Source organism: Podarcis pityusensis (assembly GCF_964106645.2).
Source record: "Podarcis pityusensis genome assembly, chromosome: 1".
Classification (NCBI taxonomy): Eukaryota; Metazoa; Chordata; class Lepidosauria; order Squamata; family Lacertidae; genus Podarcis; species Podarcis pityusensis.
In genome coordinates this window covers 81,016,416-81,040,717 of record NC_138028.1, presented here as the reverse complement: position 1 = coordinate 81,040,717, position 24,302 = coordinate 81,016,416, and the positions used below count along the sequence as shown (strand labels likewise).

The window sequence follows — 24,302 nt, the reverse complement described above, 5'->3', positions numbered from 1 at the left end:
GAGTTTATGGCTGGGATGAGATTCACATTAGACTCTCTTATATTTTAGCTAAAGGGGGAAGGATTTGATAAGAATTGCCAAATTATGCAAATACCTAATTGTTTTTTGTTTTGTAGGGCAGAGGAACAAAACACTATGGCCTAATTGTTGTGGGCCATTCCTTAGGGGCAGGCACAGCTGCCATTCTGTCCTTCCTGCTGCGTCCTCAGTACCCAACTCTAAAGTGCTATGCCTACTCTCCCCCAGGTGGACTCTTAAGGTAAGTATTTGTATTTATTGAATAAAGGGAAGGGGGAGCCATAGCATCTGAGATTTTAGCAGGCCTGTTCTGTGTATTTTCAGGCTTGCATCTTCAGGTTTAAGGATTTTTTTTTTAAAAAAATGAACGCTAAGAACAGGATGTTGACCTACCTCAGGTGTCAACTTCTGATGTGCCCTGTCACAGATAGGAGTTGCTTCTGTTGAATGCCCAGAGGGATGCCTATGATGTCAGACTCTGTGGCCATAGTTGTTCAATACATCAGTAGTAATGTAAATCATATCAGTGTATTTGGACAGGGAATCACAGGTCAATTAACCCTGAAAGAAATTGATTTCTAAAGTTTCTTTTCTTTGTGACACATCTGGGGCGTGGGTTCCTTATTTGGAATTAAGACCACATTATACTACTAAGCCTCATGTGGGCTAGCTTAGTTATATATTGGTGGTGGGCAGTTTGGTATTGCTCTCATTCTCATTATATGAAAATGTTTCCACCCAGATGCCAATGTAGTGTTTTTTCACTTTCTGTGTTTCTCAAATGCACTCTGGATTTGCCCATATGAAGTACAACATATGATGAATACTCTGGTGATCCAGCTCACGTTTGGGCTACCACACTGGAGTATATTTCAGAGTTGTATCTCTAGAATAGTACTGGGGGTGGGGGTGGGGGCTGTTGGTTTAGCGAACAGGCAGTGTGCCAGCCTTATAAATTTGGAAACTGGATATTTATGATTCAGAGAATTAATTGGATATTGTGTCCCTTTCTGACAATGAAATCCCACCAGTTCCTTCTTGTTTCCCTTCTAGTGAGGATGCAATGGAGTACTCCAAAGAGTTTGTTACAGCAGTTGTGCTAGGCAAAGACCTAGTCCCCAGGCAAGTCAATAAGTCTGAAATTTCTTGTTTCAGTGTTTCTTTGTTTTATACCAAAGCTCTGCGCTTCCTTTCTGAAAAATCCCAGTTCACATTTGTCTCATTTTCCTGTTTATCAGTCTTCAACCCCCGTCTTGCTTGTCCCTCTTTTCCTAGCTACCTGTATTGCTGTGTCTTTTACCTGGACTCATTCATTGATGTATTGCATACCTGTGTATTGGCATATCCCTCCCCTATCTCTCAGTTGCCTGTATTACTGAAAAAGGTGAATATTCTGATTCCACAATTGTGTTCATTGTGGCATCTGGCATCTATTTGCCATCTCCTTAGTTATCTGTGCTGTCATTTACACATTTGTGCTCTCTCCCAGGTCACCTCTTCTGAGCCACCTTACACCTGTGAATTGTCTCCTGGCTATATCTTCCGTGTCATCTTCCATCTTTGCACTGTATCTTGAGCTATACGTGTTGTCACCTCACTCCTGCCTAGCATCTCTGTAGTATGTGAACTGTGTCATCTTACACTTGTGTACTGTGTATCGTTTTATGTGCATTATCATCTCTTGCTTACCTGTGTGCTTTTTCATTTCTCACCACCTCACAATTGTGTATAAGGTCCTTGGCTCTTTTTTATGTTAAAAGCTCATATCCTTTTGCATTTTCTTTGTCCTAGCACACATCTGTGGCCCATGGGTGGCATGCAGCCCTTCCATGAGGTTAGCATGGATGCCCCAACTATTATTCCACTAAATGCCTCCCATCACCAAATTTATTGAGATGGCAGTGGAGAGGAAGGTGCGAAGGGAGGAATCATCCAAGTGTACCTTTGTCCTCATGTAGATCGTGCTCCTCCACGCATCTGAGGCAGAGAAGACTGCAGTCTCTCCATGCTGGAGTGGGAAGCTGCCTGCTTTTCTTTGCCTGAGATGGAAAAAAAGTTCAGTACCCATTATGTAGAAGCATCTCCCGCTTGTTTATCTATGATTATCTGGATAGTGGTACTTCACACTTCTATTCCGTCTTCCTAGTTTGCTTGTTTTACCTGTCATATGCCATCTAAAATCTCTGAATCATTATCTTGGTTAAATGGATTTTGATAGCCTGCTTCCCTTTTGAGTATTGACTTCTCACACCCCTGTGTCATATTTTTTGTTATCTATAGTTTTAGTTAAGTAGTTTGCCTTCTGTATTATTCACTTACTTTTGGATTATCTGTAATGTATCTGCTCATATCTTTCTAACGGGTTAGGAATTGTCTTCAGTATATTTGTATAAAATAGCCTTATACTGAGCCATGGGTAAGTCTACTCTGATCCCATCTCTCTTTACTTTCCTGTATGTGCTCCTCATAATAGTTATACCTGCATCAGTGCATCTGATATTCTTTATCCCTCAGGATTGGGCTCTCACAACTGGAGGGATTTCGCCGGCAGCTTCTTGATGTTCTGCAGAGAAGTAACAAACCAAAGGTAAGACGAGTTGGACTCTCTTGTGTTTTTAGGCTTTTGATGTTAAAATGGAGGTTGCTATATATTTCCATTGTGATGTTTTAATCTGTTAGCCAGATTAGGCAGGTTATGAAAATTAGGCAGGTTAATATGTAAAATAATAAAGAAAGATTTCAAGTCTATCTGAAATTAAATTATTTGTGTCACATGCATTTTTAAAATACAGTGGTACCTCTGGTTGCAAATGGGATCCATTCTGGAGGCCCATTCGCAACATTAGCAGAACGCAACCTGCGTTTGCGGGTCGCGATTTGCCCTTTCTGCGCATACACATGATGTTATTTTGCGTGTCTGCGTATGCGCGAGTGGGGAAACCCGGAGGTAACCCTTTCTGGTACTCCCAAGTCGCCGTGGGATGCAACCTGAAAAGGCTTAACCTGAAGCAAATGTAACATGAGGTATGACTGTAGCTGAAAAGGTTACTGCTTCACCTTTATTTGTTTAGGACTTCATGTTTCATTGGCTGCTGTCCCAGGTCTATGATAAATTCATGATAACAGCAGTGGCATAAGCAACCTAATCCTAGTTATTTTAAGATTAGACCTTGTCTGCCTTACTGCAGATTCACAGTCTAAATGTAAATTTCATGTGTATCTGTCATATAGCATCTGCCTGGGCTACAGCTAGAGATTAATGTAGTCTCTTACCTTCTTGTTAAAAACTGCCTCAATTGAGAGAGGGGCTTCCTGTTACCGCTTGAATTCCATTTGTAGTGAAATGTAATTAGTTAGAAATCTCATAATTTAGCCTCTGGCCAGTTGGGGCGTATTGGCATAGTCTGACATGTGCCTGCCTTGATCCCCTTGTGACTATTCCCTCTGGGTTAAAAGGTGATGGTATTCTTAGTTGAATCTATTTTCAAGGTAGTTCCCATTATCATTTTTCTCATTCGCCCATTCCACAATTGTTCAATTGCATTAATATGCCATCAAGAAGACAAGGTATTTTGAAGGCTGTTACACTTGCACAGCAGTGATAACACATTTTTAAAAGTTTACTCTGGGAAAGTAACACACAAGCAAACTCTGTAACTGCTTCTTGTGTGTTGTGTGATACTGGGATAGCTCAGTGTGCAGGACAAGAGAAGGTAATAATTAAATACACTATCAGGGAAAGGAGCCAAAATTAAAAGGAAACGGTGCTATTCTGATGAGGTAAAGAGAGATGCAGTTCTATATATTAACATTAGTATTCTTTTTGATCAATGCACTTCTGTTTGTGTGTGATGTCAGGCCTGGAAAGTCACCAGACTGGGTTATCATATTTTCCCTATATTTAGATTCTGTAGATTTTGCATGTCTTAATCACTGTTGCTAAGAGGGAGTTTGCCTGAGACACTGCCTGCTAAATGTTACTAACTTCCTATTGGACAACTACCCTCCTTTCTTTCTTAGAATAATATAACCCCAAACTTCCGTCTAATTTGAACTATAAGTAATAAGTACAGTCGTACCTTGGTTTTCAAACAGCCTAGTTCTTGAATGTTTTGGCTCCTGAACGATTGAAACCCAAAAGTGAGTGTTCCGGTTTTCGAACATTCTTTTGGAAGCCAAACATCTGATGGGGCTTCTGATTGGCTGCAGGAGCCGTGCTTTGGTTTTCGAATGTTTTGGAAGTTGAATGGACTTCTGGAACGGATTCCATTCAACTTCCAAGGTACAACTGTAATTGGTTGGCTCACAAATGATCAGATTTATGACATCACTAGTTGCCCCTAAAAACTGGAACTTTTCTCCTTCAAATGAGATTGCTACTTGTCCTTGCTCAAAGTAGAAACCTGGGTGATAGATGCTTCTTAGAGATGCACTTTAGCTTCTTCCCTGAATGCTCAGTGATTTATAGAGATAGATAGATAGATAGATAGATAGATAGATAGATAGATAGATAGATAGACAGACAGATAGATGATAGATAGATAGATAGATAGATGATAGATAGATAGATAGATAGATAGAGATATGGATGTTTTTCCATGTTTTTATTATTGTTAATATGCAAACCAAGGAATCTAGTCCATAGTGTGATTGCTGCCTTCTTTTCTGCATTATGAGTGTCAAATGGGAACACAATGCATTTTTTTAAAAAAACCATCAGCCCAAATGTGAAGTTTTCTCAACTTTCCCCCTTTGTACCATGATATAATGTCAGCACTTCAGCCTTGCACTTAATTGCATTACTTCAGAGTCCTCCTTTCCTTTCTCTTTTCTTGGACAGTGGAGAATCATTGTGGGTGCCACAAAATGCATTCCCAAGTCTGAGCTCCCTGAAGAGCAAGAAGTGAATTCAGTAACCAGTCACCGCCTCTGGACCCATCCTAGTGACTTAACCATCGCCCTGTCGGCAAGCACACCACTCTATCCTCCTGGGCGCATCATTCATGTTGTTCACAATCATCCTGCTGAACAGTGCTGGTGGGTAGAGCTGGGAATAATATTCAGCAAACTGTTTGATGGGCTTTCTTGGTGGCCAGCGTGGGGTGGTGGTGGTGGTGGTGATCTTATTTTCTGAGAGTTTCTAACTTGTAATTTTGGTGGCACCTTTACTGATAGTGCAGCACATATAGATATTATTAAATTTCCCCCATGGGAACTCTAGTTTGGTTTTATGTGCTCTGCATTTATCCCATAGTACCAGCCGTGGTGGGTGGAAATTGCTGGGGTCTTCAACTGTCACCTCCCCCCCCAACCAAAAAGCAAAGCCACCCAGGAACAAATGATGGTTTACATCTGGGTGGGAGACTAATTGACCCAAACTGAGAAGACACTCACTAAACAAAAACTTAGGCCAGGTAGTTCACTGCAGTCAGTGAGTATTTCATCAAGGATAAACTATTAATATTAAAAAACCTCTATGTATGCATTTACATGCAGCTAGTTTTGTTTGCCTGGTCTGCTGAATTTAACATTCCAAGCTATAGAATTAAAAAATGGGAAATGCAGCTGAGTGTTAGAATGACAAAATTATGTAATAACCAGGTACTCTTGATGACATTGTAACCTTGGGAATATAGCCATGATACCAAGGTATCTGCAGAAGCCTGTGGCTTTATTCTCTTGGCAGTTTAGCTCCTGCCTGAAATGGTATTTAGTAGAGGAGCACTGTAGTGGGAAAAGAGATGGATGACAGGAGATAAGTGCTTGAGTCTTGTTTGTTTCTGTTCTCTGCTGGTCCCATATTATAGCATTTCATAATGTCAGTTAATTGTGCAGGACAAGATGTGATATGAATGATTCTGCCTTAGAATATGGGCCTGAAAGAACTGCCTTTGTGTTCTGTTATTCATTTGGGTCCTTAGAGTGATGTCCCCTACACCCAGCCCCACTGTATGTCCCAGTGTTTTTTCTCTGGGGTCATCATTCCTTCCCCCTCTAATTTGCTTGCTTTCCCATGACTGTGCCTTTCTTGACTTTCCCCCCAGCTGCTGTGATCAGGAGGAACCCACATACTTTGCCATTTGGGGAGACAACAAAGCATTTAATGAAGTGATAATTTCCCCAGCAATGCTACACGAACACCTGCCTTATGTGGTCATGGAGGGTCTTAACAAGGTAATAATGGGCATTATTTGGGGAGGTACCAGAGGGGATAGAAGACGAACCAAAATGTTTGTGCTGAACATCTGAACAAACTGATTAATGGATGAAGAAAAGGACGGACATTATGATTAAGGGATTGTGTATCCAGCAAAATGTAGTCCAGCAAAATGTGAGGCGTACATACAAAAATTTTGTTGAAAATCAAAAGCACTGATATAACATGTTGCTGTGATCCATTTTAGGCACGCTGTGGGACATTTGACTTTTATGTCAAAAGTCAGTGAGGTTAGGTTGGAAATAATAACTGAAGAAAACTGTTCTCTACCAATTTATTTTGCACAGGTACTGGAGAATTATAACAAAGGCAAAACAGCCTTGCTTTCTGCAGCCAAAGTGATGGTGAGTCCTACAGAAGTGGACCTCAACCCGGAGTTAATCTTCCAGAATCAGCCTCTGCCTAGGCCTTCTGTGCAGATTGGAATTGGAGACATAGTAGTGGACAGAAGGAACAGCAGCACTAAGTAAGGATGTGGCTCTGATTTTTCTAGAAAGATCCACTAAAGACCCCTGATGGACGTATTCCTTCCTGCTATGTGATAACTGCTGTGGTGTTGGTGGATATCGTGATGTCATAAATGAGGAGTTGTATCTGCGGTGTTCTTTTCTGTGGCTTGTTCCAAGAGATCATAGCGTAGCCTTGTATTAGTCTCATATTTTTGTCTTCTCCTTTTGCAGGAGTAAGGCTCACTCTGAAATCAGTTTGGAAGGGTTTTATGAGACCAAGCTTCTATCTCCAGTGCAGAAGGATCCTGTGGAGCTGCTGCTTCTAGATACCAAGGAACGCCTGTCTGTTGAACTGCAGGACCGGCGTGCTCCTCTTGCTACAATGGAGAGCCTGTCGGATAATGAATCCATCTACAGCTTTGATTCAAGGCGTTCCTCTGGTTTTCGTAGCATCCGCGGCTCACCCAGCCTCCATGCAGTCATGGAGAAAGATGAGACTCACTGTTTTTATATCGACCCAGCAATCCCTGAGGAAAACCCCTCCCTCAGCTCACGGACAGAGCTGCTTGCTGCTGACAGCCTCTCCAAACACTCCCAGGAGACTCAGCCTCCTGAGGCCCTGCACAACAGTGGAGACACCACTCCTCAGCGGCGCTGCAGTGACGGCGGTGCTGGCAGCGATGCAGACCACGTTTCCTTCACTGCTCAGGAGGAACTGACCCTCCAGAACGGGAGGCTCAGTGATGACCCCAGTCCGCAAGTGTTGGAGTTTGCCGAGTTTATAGACAGCCTCTTTAATCTGGACAGCAAAAGCAGCTCCTTCCAGGACATCTACTGCATGATGGTATCGGACAGCACTAGTGATTTTGCTGAGATGCCCAAGTCTGTCAGTGATCAGGAGATCCTGCTAAGAGCACAGTATGAGCCCAACTTAGTCCCAAAGCCCCCCAGGTTATTTGCGGGCTCAACAGATCCCTCCTCAGGCATATCAGTTTCCCCTTCTTTCCCTCTGAGTTCTTCTGGAGAGCTTATGGACCTCACTCCTACAGGCATGAGTAGCCAGGAATGTCTGGCCACTGACAAAATCCGGACTTCCACTCCCACTGGCAATATGACCAGCCCTGCCAAACAAGAGGACTGCATGATCTCAGCCCTCTAGTGTAGGAGAGAAGGGCCCAAATAGCCAATCCCATGCTTTAAGTCATGGGATAAAACGTGGAGGACCTGGTCACTGGGCAGGTGAGAGTTGTGGAAGATGCATGGGGAAAGGTGGTATTCTTTCCTAGGTGCTTTGTTAATGGCGCCACAGTGGAGGTCAGCACGAAGGATGCCACACCGTGGTTTGTGTACTTAGTTAGGGAGGAAATCACTGCCTAACGCAGCCTGCTGCTTTTTGAGGACCTTGTTCACTGAAGTTAGATGACTGGTTTCCCTACCTCAGCATATTTCTTTTAAGAAGGAGGCAGGATCTCTGCCTTTCCTGCTGAAATTAGGAAGTTACTGTCCACAGGCTAGAGGACCAGAGCTACATAAGCTGAGGGGTCAGATAATGTCCTTGGAATTGTGTCTGAATCAAGGAGATTGTGACTTTGGGCCCTATTGCACTAGCGTATCATGTTTGACTCAAACACCTGTCCATCATTTTCATCATTGTGATTTTTTTTTTTTTAAATAATCAGACACACTCTCCTGTTTTATAGCCATTAAGGCTGTGTTCCAGAGGAATGCAGTCCCCCCACTCCCGATCCTGACTGGGTGCAGTGAAAATTGGGCCGGGGCTCGGGTGTTTTGCTCCCCTGATTAGCTCTGTGTTCAGTGATAACCAAACTTCTTCTGAGAAGAAAGTACATGTGCTGGAGGGTGGGGCGGAGGGGATGAGAGGTATTTTGGGTCTCACAGCATTGCACAGCTCCCCAGATCACGATGAACTAGTGACAATCTTGCTTTATCTGACAGAATTTTCATCTCTATTTGCATGAATCAATTGGTTTAAACTAGCTTTTGGCTTGCCAGTGCCCTATATTATTCCCCAAAACATAATGGTGCCCAGAGCCAGTTTGTCCCCATTCCTGATCTTGCATTCACTGGCAGTATCACGTAAGGTCAATGGCGGTCTGTCCCTGAGTTCAGGGAAAAGATGGACTTATATTGTGCATTGAAGTCTCATGTATGTTTACAAAGCTACTAAGCATTTTGGGGAGGTAGTTACTAAGTGTATGAGAAACACCTGCCTGAGTGGGACGAATGTTCTCTCTGCATTCCCATCTCTCCCTCAACTTGGGTCCTTAAGAAGCATTGTTATTACAAATCCTTCTTAGAAAGTACTGATGGGTGATAGGATTAACCCTGTGCATATGCATTCCTTCAGCCACTCTACGATCAGGGGCTTATCAGCATCACCCAACTACACATCAGAACAACTCACGACATTGCATCTCAGCTACTAGTCCTGCAACAGTGCTCATGTCTGAGATCTTCTCACAACAAGATGGCGGCACTGTGTAAAATTGCAAGTATTTTCTAGTGATGAAACTTAGGAGTGAAATAATTTTTACGTAGGAAGTTAAGCATATTGTGACCTACAAGTCATATTATATCGGAATGTAGCATTAATGTGAAAGAACAACTCTTACCATAGGCCTCTTCAGCATGCAGCCTCGTATGCCATACACAGCATATGACCCATGCATGGCAACCCAGAAGGTACTTGGCACATTCCCTGAGGTTGCGGCCTCAGGTCCCCAAGCAGGCTGCCAAAACAAAGGGCACTCTGAAGGTTCTGGCAAGCTCTAGCCACCTGTGCCTCTTTGTGGTTTAAAGGCTGCTTGTTTGGAAGAACTGGAAACGAGTGGGAGAATTTCCAGTTTTCTTGGTGACTAATAGCACAATCCTGTATGTGTCTACTTGGAAGTAAGTCCCACTGAGCTCAGTGGTCCTTGTTGCCAGCTAAGTGAGTACAGGGTTGCAGCCCTAGTTTTGTTTCCTATGGAGGTTCTAGGGACTCGTTGCCTTTCATGTTTTAACACTCCTATGTATGCTAGCTTGGAAACCAGTCCCCACTGAACTCCACAGCACTTTTCCTTCTGAATAAACTTGCATAGGATAGGACTGCAAATACCCGCAGGGGGTTGGACTCGATGGCCCTTGTGGTCTCTTCCAACTCTATGATTCTATGATTAAATGATTCTGCAATATGCAGGGCAATTGTGAATTGGGGCCTAATGCTGGTGGTCAACATGACAGAAGAGTAAATCCCCCCTTTCTACACTGAAACAATTTTTCATTGGAAGCGCAGTTTTTATTGATAAAATTCCAGTTTTCAAACAATTAATCTTAATGATTTAGGCTTGAGCCAATCTGTCTTAATAATTTAGCTCTTCAGTGTTCCCATTTTTTCAATAGCAGCTGTATTGGTTCATGTTAGTTGACTAAGGCTACTGTAAACCAGAACTAGCCTGATAAAATATGCTTCTTTAAGGAAGACACAGCAGGAATATATAGTTCTGGGACAAAGCATATAATAAACTGCATGGTTTATGAGGATCTTTTGGGATGCAGCGGTGTTGCAGAGTTTAAGCTGCAGTACTTACAGCAGGTTAAGCTCACCAAACTGGACAGGCTGCTTGAGCAGCTGATGCCACTCCAATCAGTCTGCCAATCTTGAGGAGCACTGCCTTGTGAATCAAGCTATGATTCAGTGCAAATACTTAGCACCTAGAGAGCGCTTTAAACTTCAAAGCACTTTACAAATAGAAAAGAAGGAAGCTTCCCAGCTCTTGTGGGTTATGGGAATGTAGGGGGGAGGGAAGGGTGTCTGTGCGTGCAGCATATCTACTGTATGAATCTGAAAATCTGCAAAGGTGGAGAGCAGGCGGTTTCCTGCCTTAGGACAAGGATGGCTAGCCATTGGCCCTCCAGATTGTGTTGGACTACATCATCCCTGACTGATGGTAATGCTGGTTGGGGCTGATGAAGGGCCGCAGGTCCCCCACCCCTGCCTGAGATGATTATTTTAGGCTTGGAGAGCCAGGATGAGAGGCTGTTGATACAGCTTTGCTTGGAGAAGGTTTTAATATGTTCATTTGGTGGTGATCAGATTGTGAATGATGCAACAAGCTATTGCACTACAATGTTGTGCCTGACCGGAGCACCAGTTCATTGTCATTTTCATGGGTTTTGTTACTTTTCAAAACTGTTTGATTGTATCCCAAGAGTGTTTGTTATCCTCTTCCTTGTCACTGGTAGCAGGAATCAGACTGTCTTAACTGTGTTTGTCCCAGATTGTCTGTGCTTTTTGTGACTGTTGGGCTTCTGCCTGGAAGAAGGAAAATACACAGATTCAGGTGTATCAAATGCTTGCACTCAGCAGGAGAGGCAAGTATAAAAATAGGAGTTGAGTTTATTTGCTGCATTATATTACAGCATCTTATTTGTCTTTTTTTTCTTGAAAAAATGGGTCTTTTAGCACTTAATTTGTTTTACACTAAAAAGGCCAATGACTACACCAACACTCCACACCAACACTTTATTTATTTATTTTTAGCATACCCATATCCCTTGTAGTTATAGGAAAGAACTAGAAAATGCCATACTACTGACACACATACTGAGTTTCTATTGAGTTTCACCCCTGAAACATGTTGGTACCTATTTCACGCACACTGCATCCTGCTTGTGCTCTGATAAATTGGTTTTCCAACTCTTCTACCTGGCTTTAAAAGATCCTTCATGGCTTTGCCTCTGGGCTTCATCCCCAAGGTGCTGTGTCCTCTCCCTGCTTATTCAGCACCTTGGGTGTTTAGACTGTCCTTTGAAAACTATCTAAAACTTCAATATGCAATCGGTTCAGTGCTAGGAATGTATCTGAAGCAATAGCCATTAACTGAGCAGTTCCTAGTTGTAGCAAAGTCACTGCAACCCTTTTACTCACCCAGCGTCAGTGGGCTAGTAGATTTTGGGTGGAATTGCACACTCCGCTGAAGCTTTAGAGCAGATGCAGCGAATTAATTCACACTCCCAGGCAGGTTTTCGTTCACTTTAAAAACTAAAATAGGTGATCAAAGGCCTCATATAGATGCTGATGCAGCTTTGCCAAAGATGCCCTAACAAAAGATATCTCCCAGCTGGGAGAAATACTTCTCTTACTAGCAGAGCGACTAATGATGAGCACTTTCATTCTTTTCCAACAGAGGGTACTTTCAAACTTTCCCAAATACACATACAATGCCATGTCAGTCCTTTTAAGTGCTTTTGGGCTGAGACATGCATTGAATTTGGGGAGTGGGAACTTAAAACCAGAACCTGTGGTAATAGCTTTTATAAGTTCTCTCCTTTTCAACTCTGTTTGGCACTTCCTATCTAATTCTGCTCGGTACCTTTTCCCTCTTCAAACAATTACATTCCACACCTGATTTTCCCCACTTGATTATCCTGTTGATAAATATGTTACATCTCCTATGTCTCCAACATTTCATCCTGGTTAGCACAGGGTGCATCTCATTGCTGCAAAAGGTTGTCTAACCTTCTCCACATTTCAAAGCTATGGACTTCGTCCAGTGGAATGCTTCCATTGCAAGGATGCTGTGTTTCCCCAGTACTCAAGACTTCAGCATTTTGTGCTTGGGAAATGAGATTCTTCTCCCAGCTAGATATTTATAGTTATTTTGATTGTCACATGAAATGTGGTTGCATGAGTTTCACATATATGTACGGCAGGGATGTCCTACTGGTAGATCACGGTCGATCTCTGGCTCCCTTTCCTTAGCGTGGCTAAAACTGACTCCTGCCCTGCCCCCTCGCCCCGCCCTCCATTGTTGTATGATCTCTGGAAGGGAAGAGACAGATCTTTCTCTGTGCTGCTGTTTTGATCCATTGCAATCTTTTTGTGAGTGACTTTACCTCTTTGTCCCTTTTTAGGGGCTTTTCTCCTCCCTAAAAAAAGCTCAACAAATTTGAGCTGAACCCCCCAAAAAGCTGGTAGATCACTGCCAGTTTTTAATTCTGAAAGTAGATCGCAGTCTCTTCAGAGATTGGCCACCCCGATGTATGGAATAGTACCTATGAAAAACACACTGTTTCCCCTTAGCATAATTTTAAGTACTTATGGGGTTACACACACACACACAGTCTGCAGCTCACTGCTGGAGCAATCATCTGACTGTTTTTTGTTCAAAAACAAGCTAGCACTAAATCATTCAAACAGCCCTGCTTGCCTAAAAGGAGTGGTGGCAACAACTTGGATGTCCCTTCACCCATTATGTGAGGATAGAATGTATGTGGCACTGAAGCTGAATTGGAGCTATCACATGTATAGTGCTATAGATGAAATCCTACATATCTGATCCTCTGAAGCTGCCTTATACTTAGACTATTGTTCCATCCAGTCCAGTATGGTTTACTCTGGCATAGGCAGATTTAGGGGAGTGTGACCAGCTTATTTATATCTTCGGTCTTCCATGTTGTTGTTTTGCAGAATGAAGTGGTAGGGATCTTTTCATGGAGACAAAAATGCACCCATCACTCAGTGGGGAATCACATGTTTTGCATACAGAAGGTTCCAGATTCAATTCCTGCCTTCTCTAATTCAAGGTAGCAGGGCTGAAAAACTTGTGGAACTGTTGCCTCTTAGTGTAAGACAGTGATGGGTGAATAGTCTGACTCAGTACAAGGCAGCTGTTAAATCTGATTTTCATTCAGGATTGCAGTGCATGATTTCGTTTAGTTTTTCATACATCAAAAATGTATCTGTTGGTAGAGACCTTTATGTCAAATCTAAGAAGCAGTTCATAAAGAATTGTGGTATATACAAACTAAAGTAAAGCTACCACATGTTCAAGTAGAAGATTCTCCTATTGTGGCACTGTTATCCAATGAGGGTTAAAGAAAGATCTGTGAGAACTAGATTCAAGGCCCATATTAGTCAGCATGTGCTCTGTGTCTCACTCACATCTGTAAAATGGGAAACAGTGACTGTGTCACATGATGATTATAATGAATTAGAATGGTCTAGAAGTACAGGCACCTCCCCACTTACGTGGCGGTTACACCCCAGGATACCACACATATATGTGAAATCATGTATAGTGGGGAACACCATCCTAAAAGCCTGTAAACGCCCTTTAAACCTTTGGAAACCACTGAAAAACCCTTTAAAAAACCAGCAGCACTTTCCAGACTGGTATGAATGGTAGCAATGGCTCTCAGTCGTCTTCACTGCTGCAGGATGATTTGGAAACAATGGCAAGGGTGTGTGTGTAAACACTAGTGCCTCCAAGTGCTTGGCTGTGGGTCAGATTCACTTGCCGCTGATGGCACTGCTCTTTTTGCGCCGTTTTTGCACTTTCCCCCACTCTTTTCAGGCCATTTTTGCACTTTCTGTGCCTTTTTGCAGTTTTAATCAAGTTATTTAATTATTTCCCAGCTCTGCACATATATACAGTCACACATGAGTTGAACGTGCGTAAGTGGGGAGATGCCTGTATAAATAGTTTTCAAGTAGCTGTTTCTGGGGGCTAGTACTATTTCACTGATGCTAGGGTTGCCATATTTCAAGAGGTAAAAATCTGGACACAAAAAGTTGTTGAGCTTTTTTAGGGCAATAGCCCCTCTGCCAGCACCAGAACCAAGCCTGAACCAGAGCACAGGCTGCCCTAGCTGTCTGAACCAGAGCCACCAGTGCACACACACTTTCTTTTTTTAACCAAATCCAGGACATTTGCTTTAAAATGTAAAATTCCCCCCCGGATGGGCATGTAGGACCCCCAATACAGGACATATTCAGGAATTCCTAGACATATGGCAACCCTAGGTATACTTAATGGCATTTCCATCTTTGGTCTCTCACCATATTTCATGTCTGATACATTTCTTTTTAGCCATAGTTCGTTGTGCAGAGGGTTGAGGCATTGAGCTTCCCATCATATAAATTGCAGCCATGTAGTATCATACTCAACAGGATAACATCAATTCATTGGGAGATCAAGAAGAAAACTATGAACAAAATACTGAATGTGACGAAACCCAAGTTACTTTAGACAGTGCACAACTGTTCTTGAGCTCACTGCTGCCTTGCTGTTTGTGTTGTTTTCTCTTGTTCCCCACACTTCCGTTGTGCCTTTGTTTGTTAGTTTGAGATGCAAGGAAAGGACACAGTGTCAAGTGCTTTCATTCTTTTCTCTCCTTGTACTGTCACGTTGCTTCTCTTATAATGTGAAGGAGATACGTCCTCATCTTCCATGATGTTAGGCTTTGCCAAATTTCCCAAGTGTCCTCTCCTCCTTCAGGTTGTCTTAACAAGTGCCAATAGCAATGCCTCATTTGTCTAAAGTAGGCTTTCCCCAGTACCAGTGGTATATATAGAAGTCATCCTATTGGATGAGATTGTTGACTATCTTGATTGGTAATCTGTGCTAGTGAGGGAGCAAGCCAGAAAGCAGCATGTAGAAGAAGTGAAACCATGCAATACATGTATACACATTATTGCAAAGCATATCTAGAACTTCCATAGTCCAACCCTGATGTTTGGTAGCAGTTTTCCTTGAAAATAGGAAAGCTGACTGTGTTTGATAAGGGTTCGTAATGAAATAAACTTCACCTGAATAGTACTGCAGTGAATTTTGGAGCAATTGCCTCATTGAGAGAAGACATTTGTACCACAGTATTAGAAATTTCCCCTTCTTTGATCCCTGTATTTCAATTATCCATGAAGAATGACTGGGCCCTTTGTTGTCTAACTCTTTTTTTTTAGCATAAGGGAGTTCATTTTTCATGCCTCTGGAGAAACTAGACAATTAGACAATGTCTGACATAATTTTGAAAAAAAATGCATTTATTGGGGCTTTGTGTATCTCTTATTTATCACAACATATCTGAGGCCCAGATGTTCAAGATCCTGAGTTTCTGCTGCATAGGATGCTACTGAAGGGATTCCTCCCAGTCCTAGGCACCATGTTAGCATTCAGACTGACTTACTGGTACTTAACTGCATGGTCTGTCATGTATTTGCCTGGTTTGGATGTGTCGTGAGTCCAATGCTATCACACAGGAGATGCAATTGATAAAGCACTACCACACACATTACCATTAACGTTCATATCAGCATGTCAGAGGTGCCTGCTGGCAGACACTACCTTGCAGATTATCTAAGAACATGATGTAGTAGCCTGCCCTTACTTCTCTCTCCCAAACTGCTCGAATTCTAGGGGGAAAGGTCATTTTAAAAACTTGTATCCCAGTTCTGATGGTCACCTTTATTGAATGGTATTTATCAGCCACTTATAGGTGGTCAGATGGTGCCTTCAGGATGCTGGGCATGATGAGAGGGATGTTGTTGTCTTTTAGAATCCTTTCAATTAGCTTGAATTTACATTGGTACATCTGTAATCTTAACTACCTGCTTGCCCTCTGGAGTAATATGTAGGGGGCAACAGCCCAGGTAGTGTTATCTTTACCCTAATATGCTCACTTTCCTTGTTATTCGAGTGGAACACACTTAAATGTGGAATCAGTGTTGTGGAGCACTCAATTTTGTCTTAAGAAATCTTGGGCTCTTGCCTATATGAGGGGCATTACCAACTTTAATTTTATTTTGTCATTCTGCAAGGTTTGTGTACAGAAAACTACTTTCCTTCCTTTTCTTTCTACAGCAGTCTCTCTGTATGAAAGCCTCACTGCTTGTATCCTTTTCCCGTTTTTATCCCTCTTGCTGGAGCACATTGGAGCCAGGCATTTACCAGTGGATTCCAGCTTCTTGATTTATTTAAATAGGAATCTTCTTCCCTTTTGTGGGAGAAAAGCGAGAAGTCTCCACCTAATGCCTTTGATCCTGATGTCCTCCAGTTCCCATTCATGGATTCTAAAAGCCTTTGTATGCAATCACTGGAGAGGCAGCAAAGAGTCTGTGCATTGCCGTTTCTTGCAAAACCACTCATTTACCCCTTCCAGGAATGCTAACTGTTGGATCCCTGCTCTGATTTGCCCCAGCATGGAGGCTGTAGGGGACTCTGAGCACCCTACATGTGCCATTCTCATGTGACTTTTTTACCTATGTATGAAAGATATTAACTAAGATTGCTGTAAAGAAAGATACAAATTATTATAGCATATTATATAAATATATATGTATATAACAGTTCTGTACCTTGTTTACCTCAGTGTATGAAATGGTGGTTGAAGCACGGTTGGAATGTTTAACAGATCCCACTCCCTATATCCCTTCAGAGCAGATGCACAATTGGGCCTCTGCACTGTAGCAGAAGTTAAATCATTCCAAAAAGAGATGGTTAAAGAAAAAAAAGAAACTGCCTATGATGCATCAAACTGAGTATCCATCTAGTCTAGCGCTTTGTAACAGCAGCCAACCAGGTACCTCTCAGTTAGGAGAAGCAGAGACAAAGGTAGCAGCCATGTATGTTGTCATTAGGGCCCAGAAAAACGAACCAATTACTGGGTGTCAGAAGCCAGGAGGGTGACTGGCAGAACATGGAAAAAATGGTTGCCTTTGGATTGGCACAAACAGTATGTAATGTAGATGCAAACATTCACTAAGTCTGCCTGCCTCACAGATGAAACAACACCACAAAACTAACAGGCACACACACAACTGACAGTATCCGGGAAGAGGGCAAAGAATGTGTAAATAAGAAACAGTATTAAATTGCCTTTGCAGACTTCATTAAGTAAAATAAACTCAAAGCACATGGACCAGCCATTAATAGATAAAATGCCTAAAGCTATTTTAATGAGGAATAATGATGAGCCTAACCTGGAAATGGTAAAGTAAATGGACTACAACACAGAAATGAAGAGAGGCTGATGTGGAAAAACATGAAAACAAATTAATTTACATGCTGTAAGAAATTATTATTTAAAAAAGAATCCTGTTCTGAAAGGTAGTCATCAAACCCCTGGTGCACTAGCCCAGTGACTATCACAATTAAAATGGCAGCACAATTTATTACAAATTTAATCTCTCATGATTAAAATAATAAACATGGACATAGCTTAAAACTGTCAGACATCCAGGGCTGCAGCTGGGTACTGAGAACAGGTATGTGTCTGGTAGCATATAAAAGATGCCTTGTGTGAGCCAGGAAAATGTTAGGGTAAGTGTGTGCATAAATTGTCCAATTTGAAGAAACATTCTGAGTGAATTGCTATAGTATAGCTTGACAGGAGCACACAAGTTGCTTCTTGCATCATGTTGTTGGGCATGCATACGCCAGGGATTTGGAACAGGAGCCCAACACATAACAGACCCAAACGTAAAGTGAACTAAGGAAAACATACTTTGTAACCACTATTTTTATTTTATTCATTTCATAAAATTTATACACCACTTGATTGTTAAAAAAAACCCTCAAATCAGTTCACAAAAAGAAAACAAGAAAATCAAGAAAAATTCACAAACATACTTTGAAATATACAAAGTTAAAAATACTAAAACATATTAAAATGACCTCAACTTTCTAAACATCTGGGCATGCTTGCCTAAACAATAATGTCTTCAGCAGGCACTTGAAAAAGTTCAGTGAAGGGCGCCTGCTTGATCTCAATAGGCGGGGAGCTCCAAAGTGCAAGAAAGTGAAAATGGCTTTGTAAAATTAGCCAGTGTAGCTGCCTTAAGATCCCGTCAGGTTAAAGCACTAGCAATACTAGCTACTCACAATTTTGAGTAGTAGAATAGAAGCATATGTGGTTACTGGTGTAGACAGGGAGTGATCATGGCGCTTAACCCTCTGGTAAGTAATTTCTGCATCTGCACAAGTACGAAGAAGGTATCTATATAGAATATTATTAATTTTAAAAATATATTTCTAATATTTATAATCTGCCTTTCTCCCAAGGGTACCTTGGATAATCCACAAAACCAAAAGCACACTAAAGATAACAGGCACAAGTTTAATAAACACAATGCGCCTATTAACGGATCAGCAGCAAAGGAAAGAAGCACTCAGACTAAGTACCAATATTCCACGATATGCAAATGGCTTTTGCACAAGGTCTGTTATGGAGCAATTGATGCAAAATGCTGAGAGGGATGTATCCATGGAACCATAAGTAAATTAGGTTTTTCTGTTTTAGTAACTCATTCCAGCAAGAGGGAATTAGCATGTTTTGATAAGTCAATGGATGATGCTAACTTGGCAAGTTGTCATTCTTGCTTTGCACATTAAAACTGCACTTTACACCAATTCTGATTTATTATGGTTCCCATTTTACATACTTGAATTGAGACTGGGATATATTGAGAATGGATTCCAGTGAGTCTGTGGCTAAGCAGAATTTGAACAGTGTCTAAATCACACACATTGGCCAATGGATTTACCTGGAAATCAAGCCCAGACAGAATATCCTGTAAAAATGATATCATTAAAATATGGCTGTCATCATTGGACATATGCTAATTTTCACAAGGCTACTGGATTTTCCAGGGTTCTCCCTTGGCTGCTGTAGTCCTGTGATTCATCAAGCCATGAGATGAGAGTATCATCAGAGTTATCTTGGTATCTTCTATCTTAAATGCCTTCACACAGTGCATTGCTCATGGCCAATACACTTCTGTATCCACACACATAGCACACACCTGTTGTACCCTGATTCTTTGCCACCTTCAAAATTAGCTCTTCCAGAATTAACCAGGGCATGCAGCGCTCCATTTTAAATGCACACAAATCTTGTGTGGCTTCTACTGCTTAGAATCCTAGAATTGTAGAGTGGGAAGGGACCCTGCAAGTCATCTAGTCCAACTCCCTGCAATGCAGGAATCTCAACTAAAGCATCCATGACAGATAGCTTCACATCCCTCGCTGCACTATAGCACACAGGCATGGCATACAGTGAAAGAGAAATCTTGATCCACTGTAGTAATATTGAAGATCAACCGTGGACATCAATACTGCCAAAAGAATTTGCCAGTAAGGTAAGGGAGACTTCTCAACGACAGGACGTGTCCAACAATACAATTTTGTATGAGTCTGCTCAAACTAAGTCTTACTGAATTCAATAGAGCTTACAACTGCGTGCACAGGATTGCGCCATCAGATTCTCTTGATTAGTGTTTCTCAAACTGGGCTGAGACCCATTAGTGGGTCTCAGTGCCACAATCTGTCCAGTGCTTCCTCACTTATCTTCCCTGCCCCCTAGCCATACCACAGCCTTTTGGCTGGATCAATGCTATCGCCAGCAGTTTCTTGTAAAGATGCCCAGGAGATGGGGAAGGAGTGAAGGAAGGTCTCCCTTCTCTGAGATGAAAGGGCCAGGGAAGATGGTGAAGGAAATTAGAAACGGAGAAAAAAGTGGTTGCTGTTATCATCAGATAAGCCACCGAGGAATAGAAAGGGATTGGATAAGAGAGGGAAACTTCTAGGAGGAAGAAATGTAAAAGGACCAGGGAGAAAAGATGAAAGAAACTGGAAGTTGTGGGGGGTGAGGATATGGTACTAACTGAGTGTGAAAGAAGAATGGGAGAATAAGTCACAGGAGATGGGTAAAAATATGTTGAGAGACACGTGGAGGTAGGAAGAGAAAAATATAGAAGAAAAAGCCTTCTCTACATACAGCCTGTGACCTGGGAAGGCTGTCACAATGCCTCTGGAGCAAATGTCTGAATATAGTTGAGCTACAGAATGTTGCCACAAGAAAAGTGTTTTGGTATTTTAGAAAAGCAATTCCCAAACATTGATTAGATATCAATAGAAAGTGACATTAGTAATTGCCAGCTGATTATGCCAAACTCTGCCTCCATCTGCCATCATTTTGTGACTGACTGTTCCCCATTTTGTGGCTGGTGGGCCTCGGTAATTTTCAGTTGTCTCAAATGACCTCCAGAGCTAGAAACTTTGGGAACCCCAGCACTAGATCAAAGTATAAACCTGTGGGCAGCATGGCACACAGCTACTCCCAATAGCAGGGGTGGGTGGGTGGTCAAATTAGTGACAGAAGAAAGCAGGAAGGTGGTGTGCAGCAACACAAAACTAAAATGAGGAAACAAATTTGTCTGAGGGTGCATTGATTCAGACATGGATATGAGGCTGCCTTGTTGGTCTGACATCCACTTTTATACTCACACACTCCTATATAATCTTGGTAAGACTGTGTCTATCTGCTACAAGGATCTTGATGCAGTTCAGTTTGCCTTTTGATATCTCAAATTGTTCCTATGCTGCTCCTTCAAAGTTATAGCACTAATGCAAACCACAGCACAATATTTTGGTGTTCTAGCCTGCCATGTCCAAATGGCAAATTGTGTGGCTCCTCAGTAGGAGATCTGTTCACAATTGTCGGTTGACACAAGAGACTGGCACTTTCTTATGTGTAACCTCTCCAGTCTACCATTTGAATCTGTAAGCTTAAGGAGACAATGTTCCTCATGGCAAACATAAGGAGAAAAGTTCTTTAATAAGCTACTGACTCTCCTGTAATAAAACATCTATAAAAAATACACCACATAATTTCATAAACATCTCTTGAGTGGTTTACATGAAAGCAATAGAACAAAGTTCAATATTCAAATAAATTTTCTTCAAAATAAATATAAGCAAAACACAACGATATCTTATAAATAAGAATGAGTGGTGTACAAAACAAACACTTAAAAACTAAGAGGTGGTCCACTAAGGATTGTAGACCGAGGTTGTTTAGGACTTTAAATGTCACTGAAACCTTGAACTTGGCTTGCTAACTAATAAGCAACCAATGCAGATTTTGGGACACTTGTGTAAAATGATGTCGTTGTTGTTAAAATTTGTATACCGCTCCGGGCTCAAAGATCCCATGGTGGTTCGCCACAGAAAAATACAAAATACATAAAAAACGAAAACCATGTTGTCTTAACTCTGTGGATCACTGAATTTGGGAATAGCTGATCCAAGACACGGGTCACCTGGATCTCTAGTCATAGAATTGTAGAGCAAAGTACCCCAGCAGATTCATATTAGAAAGCACTTAAGACAAAAGCATGCCCTGTGGCACCTGAGATCAACCACCAGAGTCATTCAATACTGCTCTCTGGAACTGACCCTGTAAGTAGGAGCAAAATCAGTGTAAAGTGGTGTCCACAGCTCCCAATCCATAGATGACTATCATGGTTAATGCTAACAAAAGTCAAGGAGAGATCCAGGAGAATCAACACTTGCACTCTTCCTGTCCTTCAAAAAGACCATCTGTCAGAGTGAGCAAGGCTGAGGCTGCCCCCAAACAGGGCCTGAACAAAGTCTGAAGTGACTTGAGATAATCACTTCCATCCAGTAGCATCTGAAAATGAAGCACCACCACAACAACCACCACCTCATCACACAATAAAGCATCACACCCTGAATTCACCCAGTCAACCTTTCATACCTAGCATGAACCAGCCAAGATGGGCATGGGTCAAGAGAGCATGTGCTAGGCAGGCATCAATAACAAACATCACAAAAATCGGACAGGATAGTAGTGCATTGTACAACAGACATGGTATCAGTGGTGGCACTCAAGTCCACACAGCAATGGACTATCTTGTCTTCAAAATGTCTTGCAAAATCACCAGAGGGCTCTAAGGCTGGCCTAAACAGAGTAGGCGAAGCAACCCTGATACCACTATGAAAAGCTCACTGAACCACCATGGAAGGCACAATTATGTGCTTGGTCACCTTCACAAGACTTGTACCAGTTGTCTCTGGGCCTGTTTCCTTGCCTGGAGCTTCCCAATGAGCCAGGGGCTTGACAGAGCCCCACAGTACCAGCATGGGAGTTCCATAGGCTTGGGCACTTGGGAGGCTGCTGAAACTTGGTGTGTTTCCAGGAGGACTTTGAACACCCTTTTTAACTGCAGTTCCTCTGATGCTGCTTAGGAAGGTGTCAAAAGCAGCTTCCAATGCAAAACAAGGGAACTGCTTTTCAGACGGGAAGTCAAAAGCTCCCCCCACCCACAGCAACTTCTAAACATATTGATCAACATCAAAGTGGAAAGGGAGGCCTTTCTCATCTGATTTTCCAAGCCATTCAGTCCTTCTCCATCAGAATACCAATAATAATAATATTAATAATACCCCACCCATCTGGCCGGGCCTCCCCAGCCACCCTGGGTGGCTCCCAACAGAATATTAAAATCATGATAAATCCCTTCCAAGTCCTGAAGCAGTGGAGGGAAACCTCTGAGGAGGAATTAAGGGGGCTCTCGGCTTCAACAGTGGTCCATCTCGATCAGGATTTCCCTCCCACTAAGCTGCACACTCTACTGTCTGGTCTTTAAGACAAGGGAGGAAAGCATTGGAGCAGCTGTGCACTGGAGCCACTCCAAACCACTCTGGCTCAGCAAGCAAATGAATGAGGGCAAGCAGGAATCCTTCAGGGCCCAGGATTTCTCCCAAAGGCTCCAAAGGATATGCTTCCTCAAAATTCTTGCTTGACTTGATTTTAAAAAATGGTATCCCACTACTCTGACCAATACTAAGACTTTCACAGTGGCTAAAAAAGCCACCATGTATCAGAAACACAAAATATAACAAATATCTTAAGAACGATACAAAAACAGCAAAACAAAAAATAACTGGAATTGTGTAACGTAATATTACATTTTACATACTCCCCTAGTTTGGAGCAGGGGGTCAGTTTATAGCCCTCTTCACATGCTTCATACTACTCTTGCAAAAAGGTGACATGGATGCAAAGGGGCTCACCATTTAGCATTTATCTCACAGTTGCACAACCTGTCCTGGCCTGTCACTTGTTACCAGAGAACCTCTGAAGTGGGGAACCTTCACTTACAGATGCTACCTAACACCACAGAAACTAGCATTGATACGCCCAGGAGCCTCACCAAAATGCTGGAGAGGCTGCACCTCCACAGGCACACATCTCCACATGTGGTGGGAGTGCCCCCAAATCCAACTCTTCTGGACATCAGTCATACAAGAAATATGCAAAATAACTAAGCAGGTATTAGAAATCACCCTAGAGCTGGCCCTACTGAATATCTTCCAAGATAACAATGCCCACTTACAGTATAAAGAGCTCATAACCCACTTACTCTCAGCAGCCAGAAGCGTCATAGTCAGACACTGGAGAGAACTGTCAGGAGTAAACATGGACCAATAGTATCAAATAGTATGAAAAACAGCCTTACTAGGAAAACTAACCAATAAACTGAAACTGACATGGGGACAAATAGAAGATGCCTTGACCCCGGTATGGCTCCCCTTAATAATAGTAATAATGATAATGATAATTTATTACTTATACCGCCCATGTGGCTGGGTCTTCCCAGCCACTCTGGGTGGCTTCCAACAGGAGATTAAAAATACATTAAAACATTAAAAAAACTTCCCTAAACAGGGCTGCCTTTATCACATACACAGCCCAAAAGACAATGACAAGAATCTGCCGACAGCATACGAATCAATCTGGCTAACCTGATCCAAAAATCCACCCCCTCACACACATAAACAAATCTCACTACCGCCAATCAAAGACAACCAACCACACCCTAGGCCCCAACCTCTCTCACCACCAAGGAAATATAACAAGCGAATAGTAAGAGAACCCATACAAGTGACGCTGACACAAAACCCCACACATACACTTAAGTAGAAGAAGCAATATCACCCCACCCCCCCTCCACCTCTTTTCTTCCCAACCTA

General features: G+C 42.2%; 1 protein-coding gene across 12 annotated transcripts in view; it reads left to right on the top strand.

The window, feature by feature from the left end:
- The window catches only part of DAGLA (diacylglycerol lipase alpha), a 95,379-nt gene extending 76,504 nt beyond the window's left edge, over nt 1-18,875 (top strand). For 11 of the 12 annotated variants that reach the window (XM_081021963.1, XM_081021967.1, XM_081021961.1 and 8 more), the window contains 7 exons: nt 117-259; nt 1,072-1,140; nt 2,533-2,605; nt 4,859-5,055; nt 6,063-6,192; nt 6,523-6,701; nt 6,916-16,813. In XM_081021963.1, the coding sequence (XP_080878089.1) occupies nt 117-259; nt 1,072-1,140; nt 2,533-2,605; nt 4,859-5,055; nt 6,063-6,192; nt 6,523-6,701; nt 6,916-7,843 (1,719 nt within the window). In that variant the 3' untranslated portion in view covers nt 7,844-16,813. Of the gene's footprint in view, nt 1-116; nt 260-1,071; nt 1,141-2,532; nt 2,606-4,858; nt 5,056-6,062; nt 6,193-6,522; nt 6,702-6,915; nt 16,814-18,527 lie in introns of those variants that run through there. The other variant, XR_013990782.1, reaches the window with a different exon arrangement.
- The last annotated feature ends 5,427 nt before the right edge of the window (nt 18,876-24,302 follow it).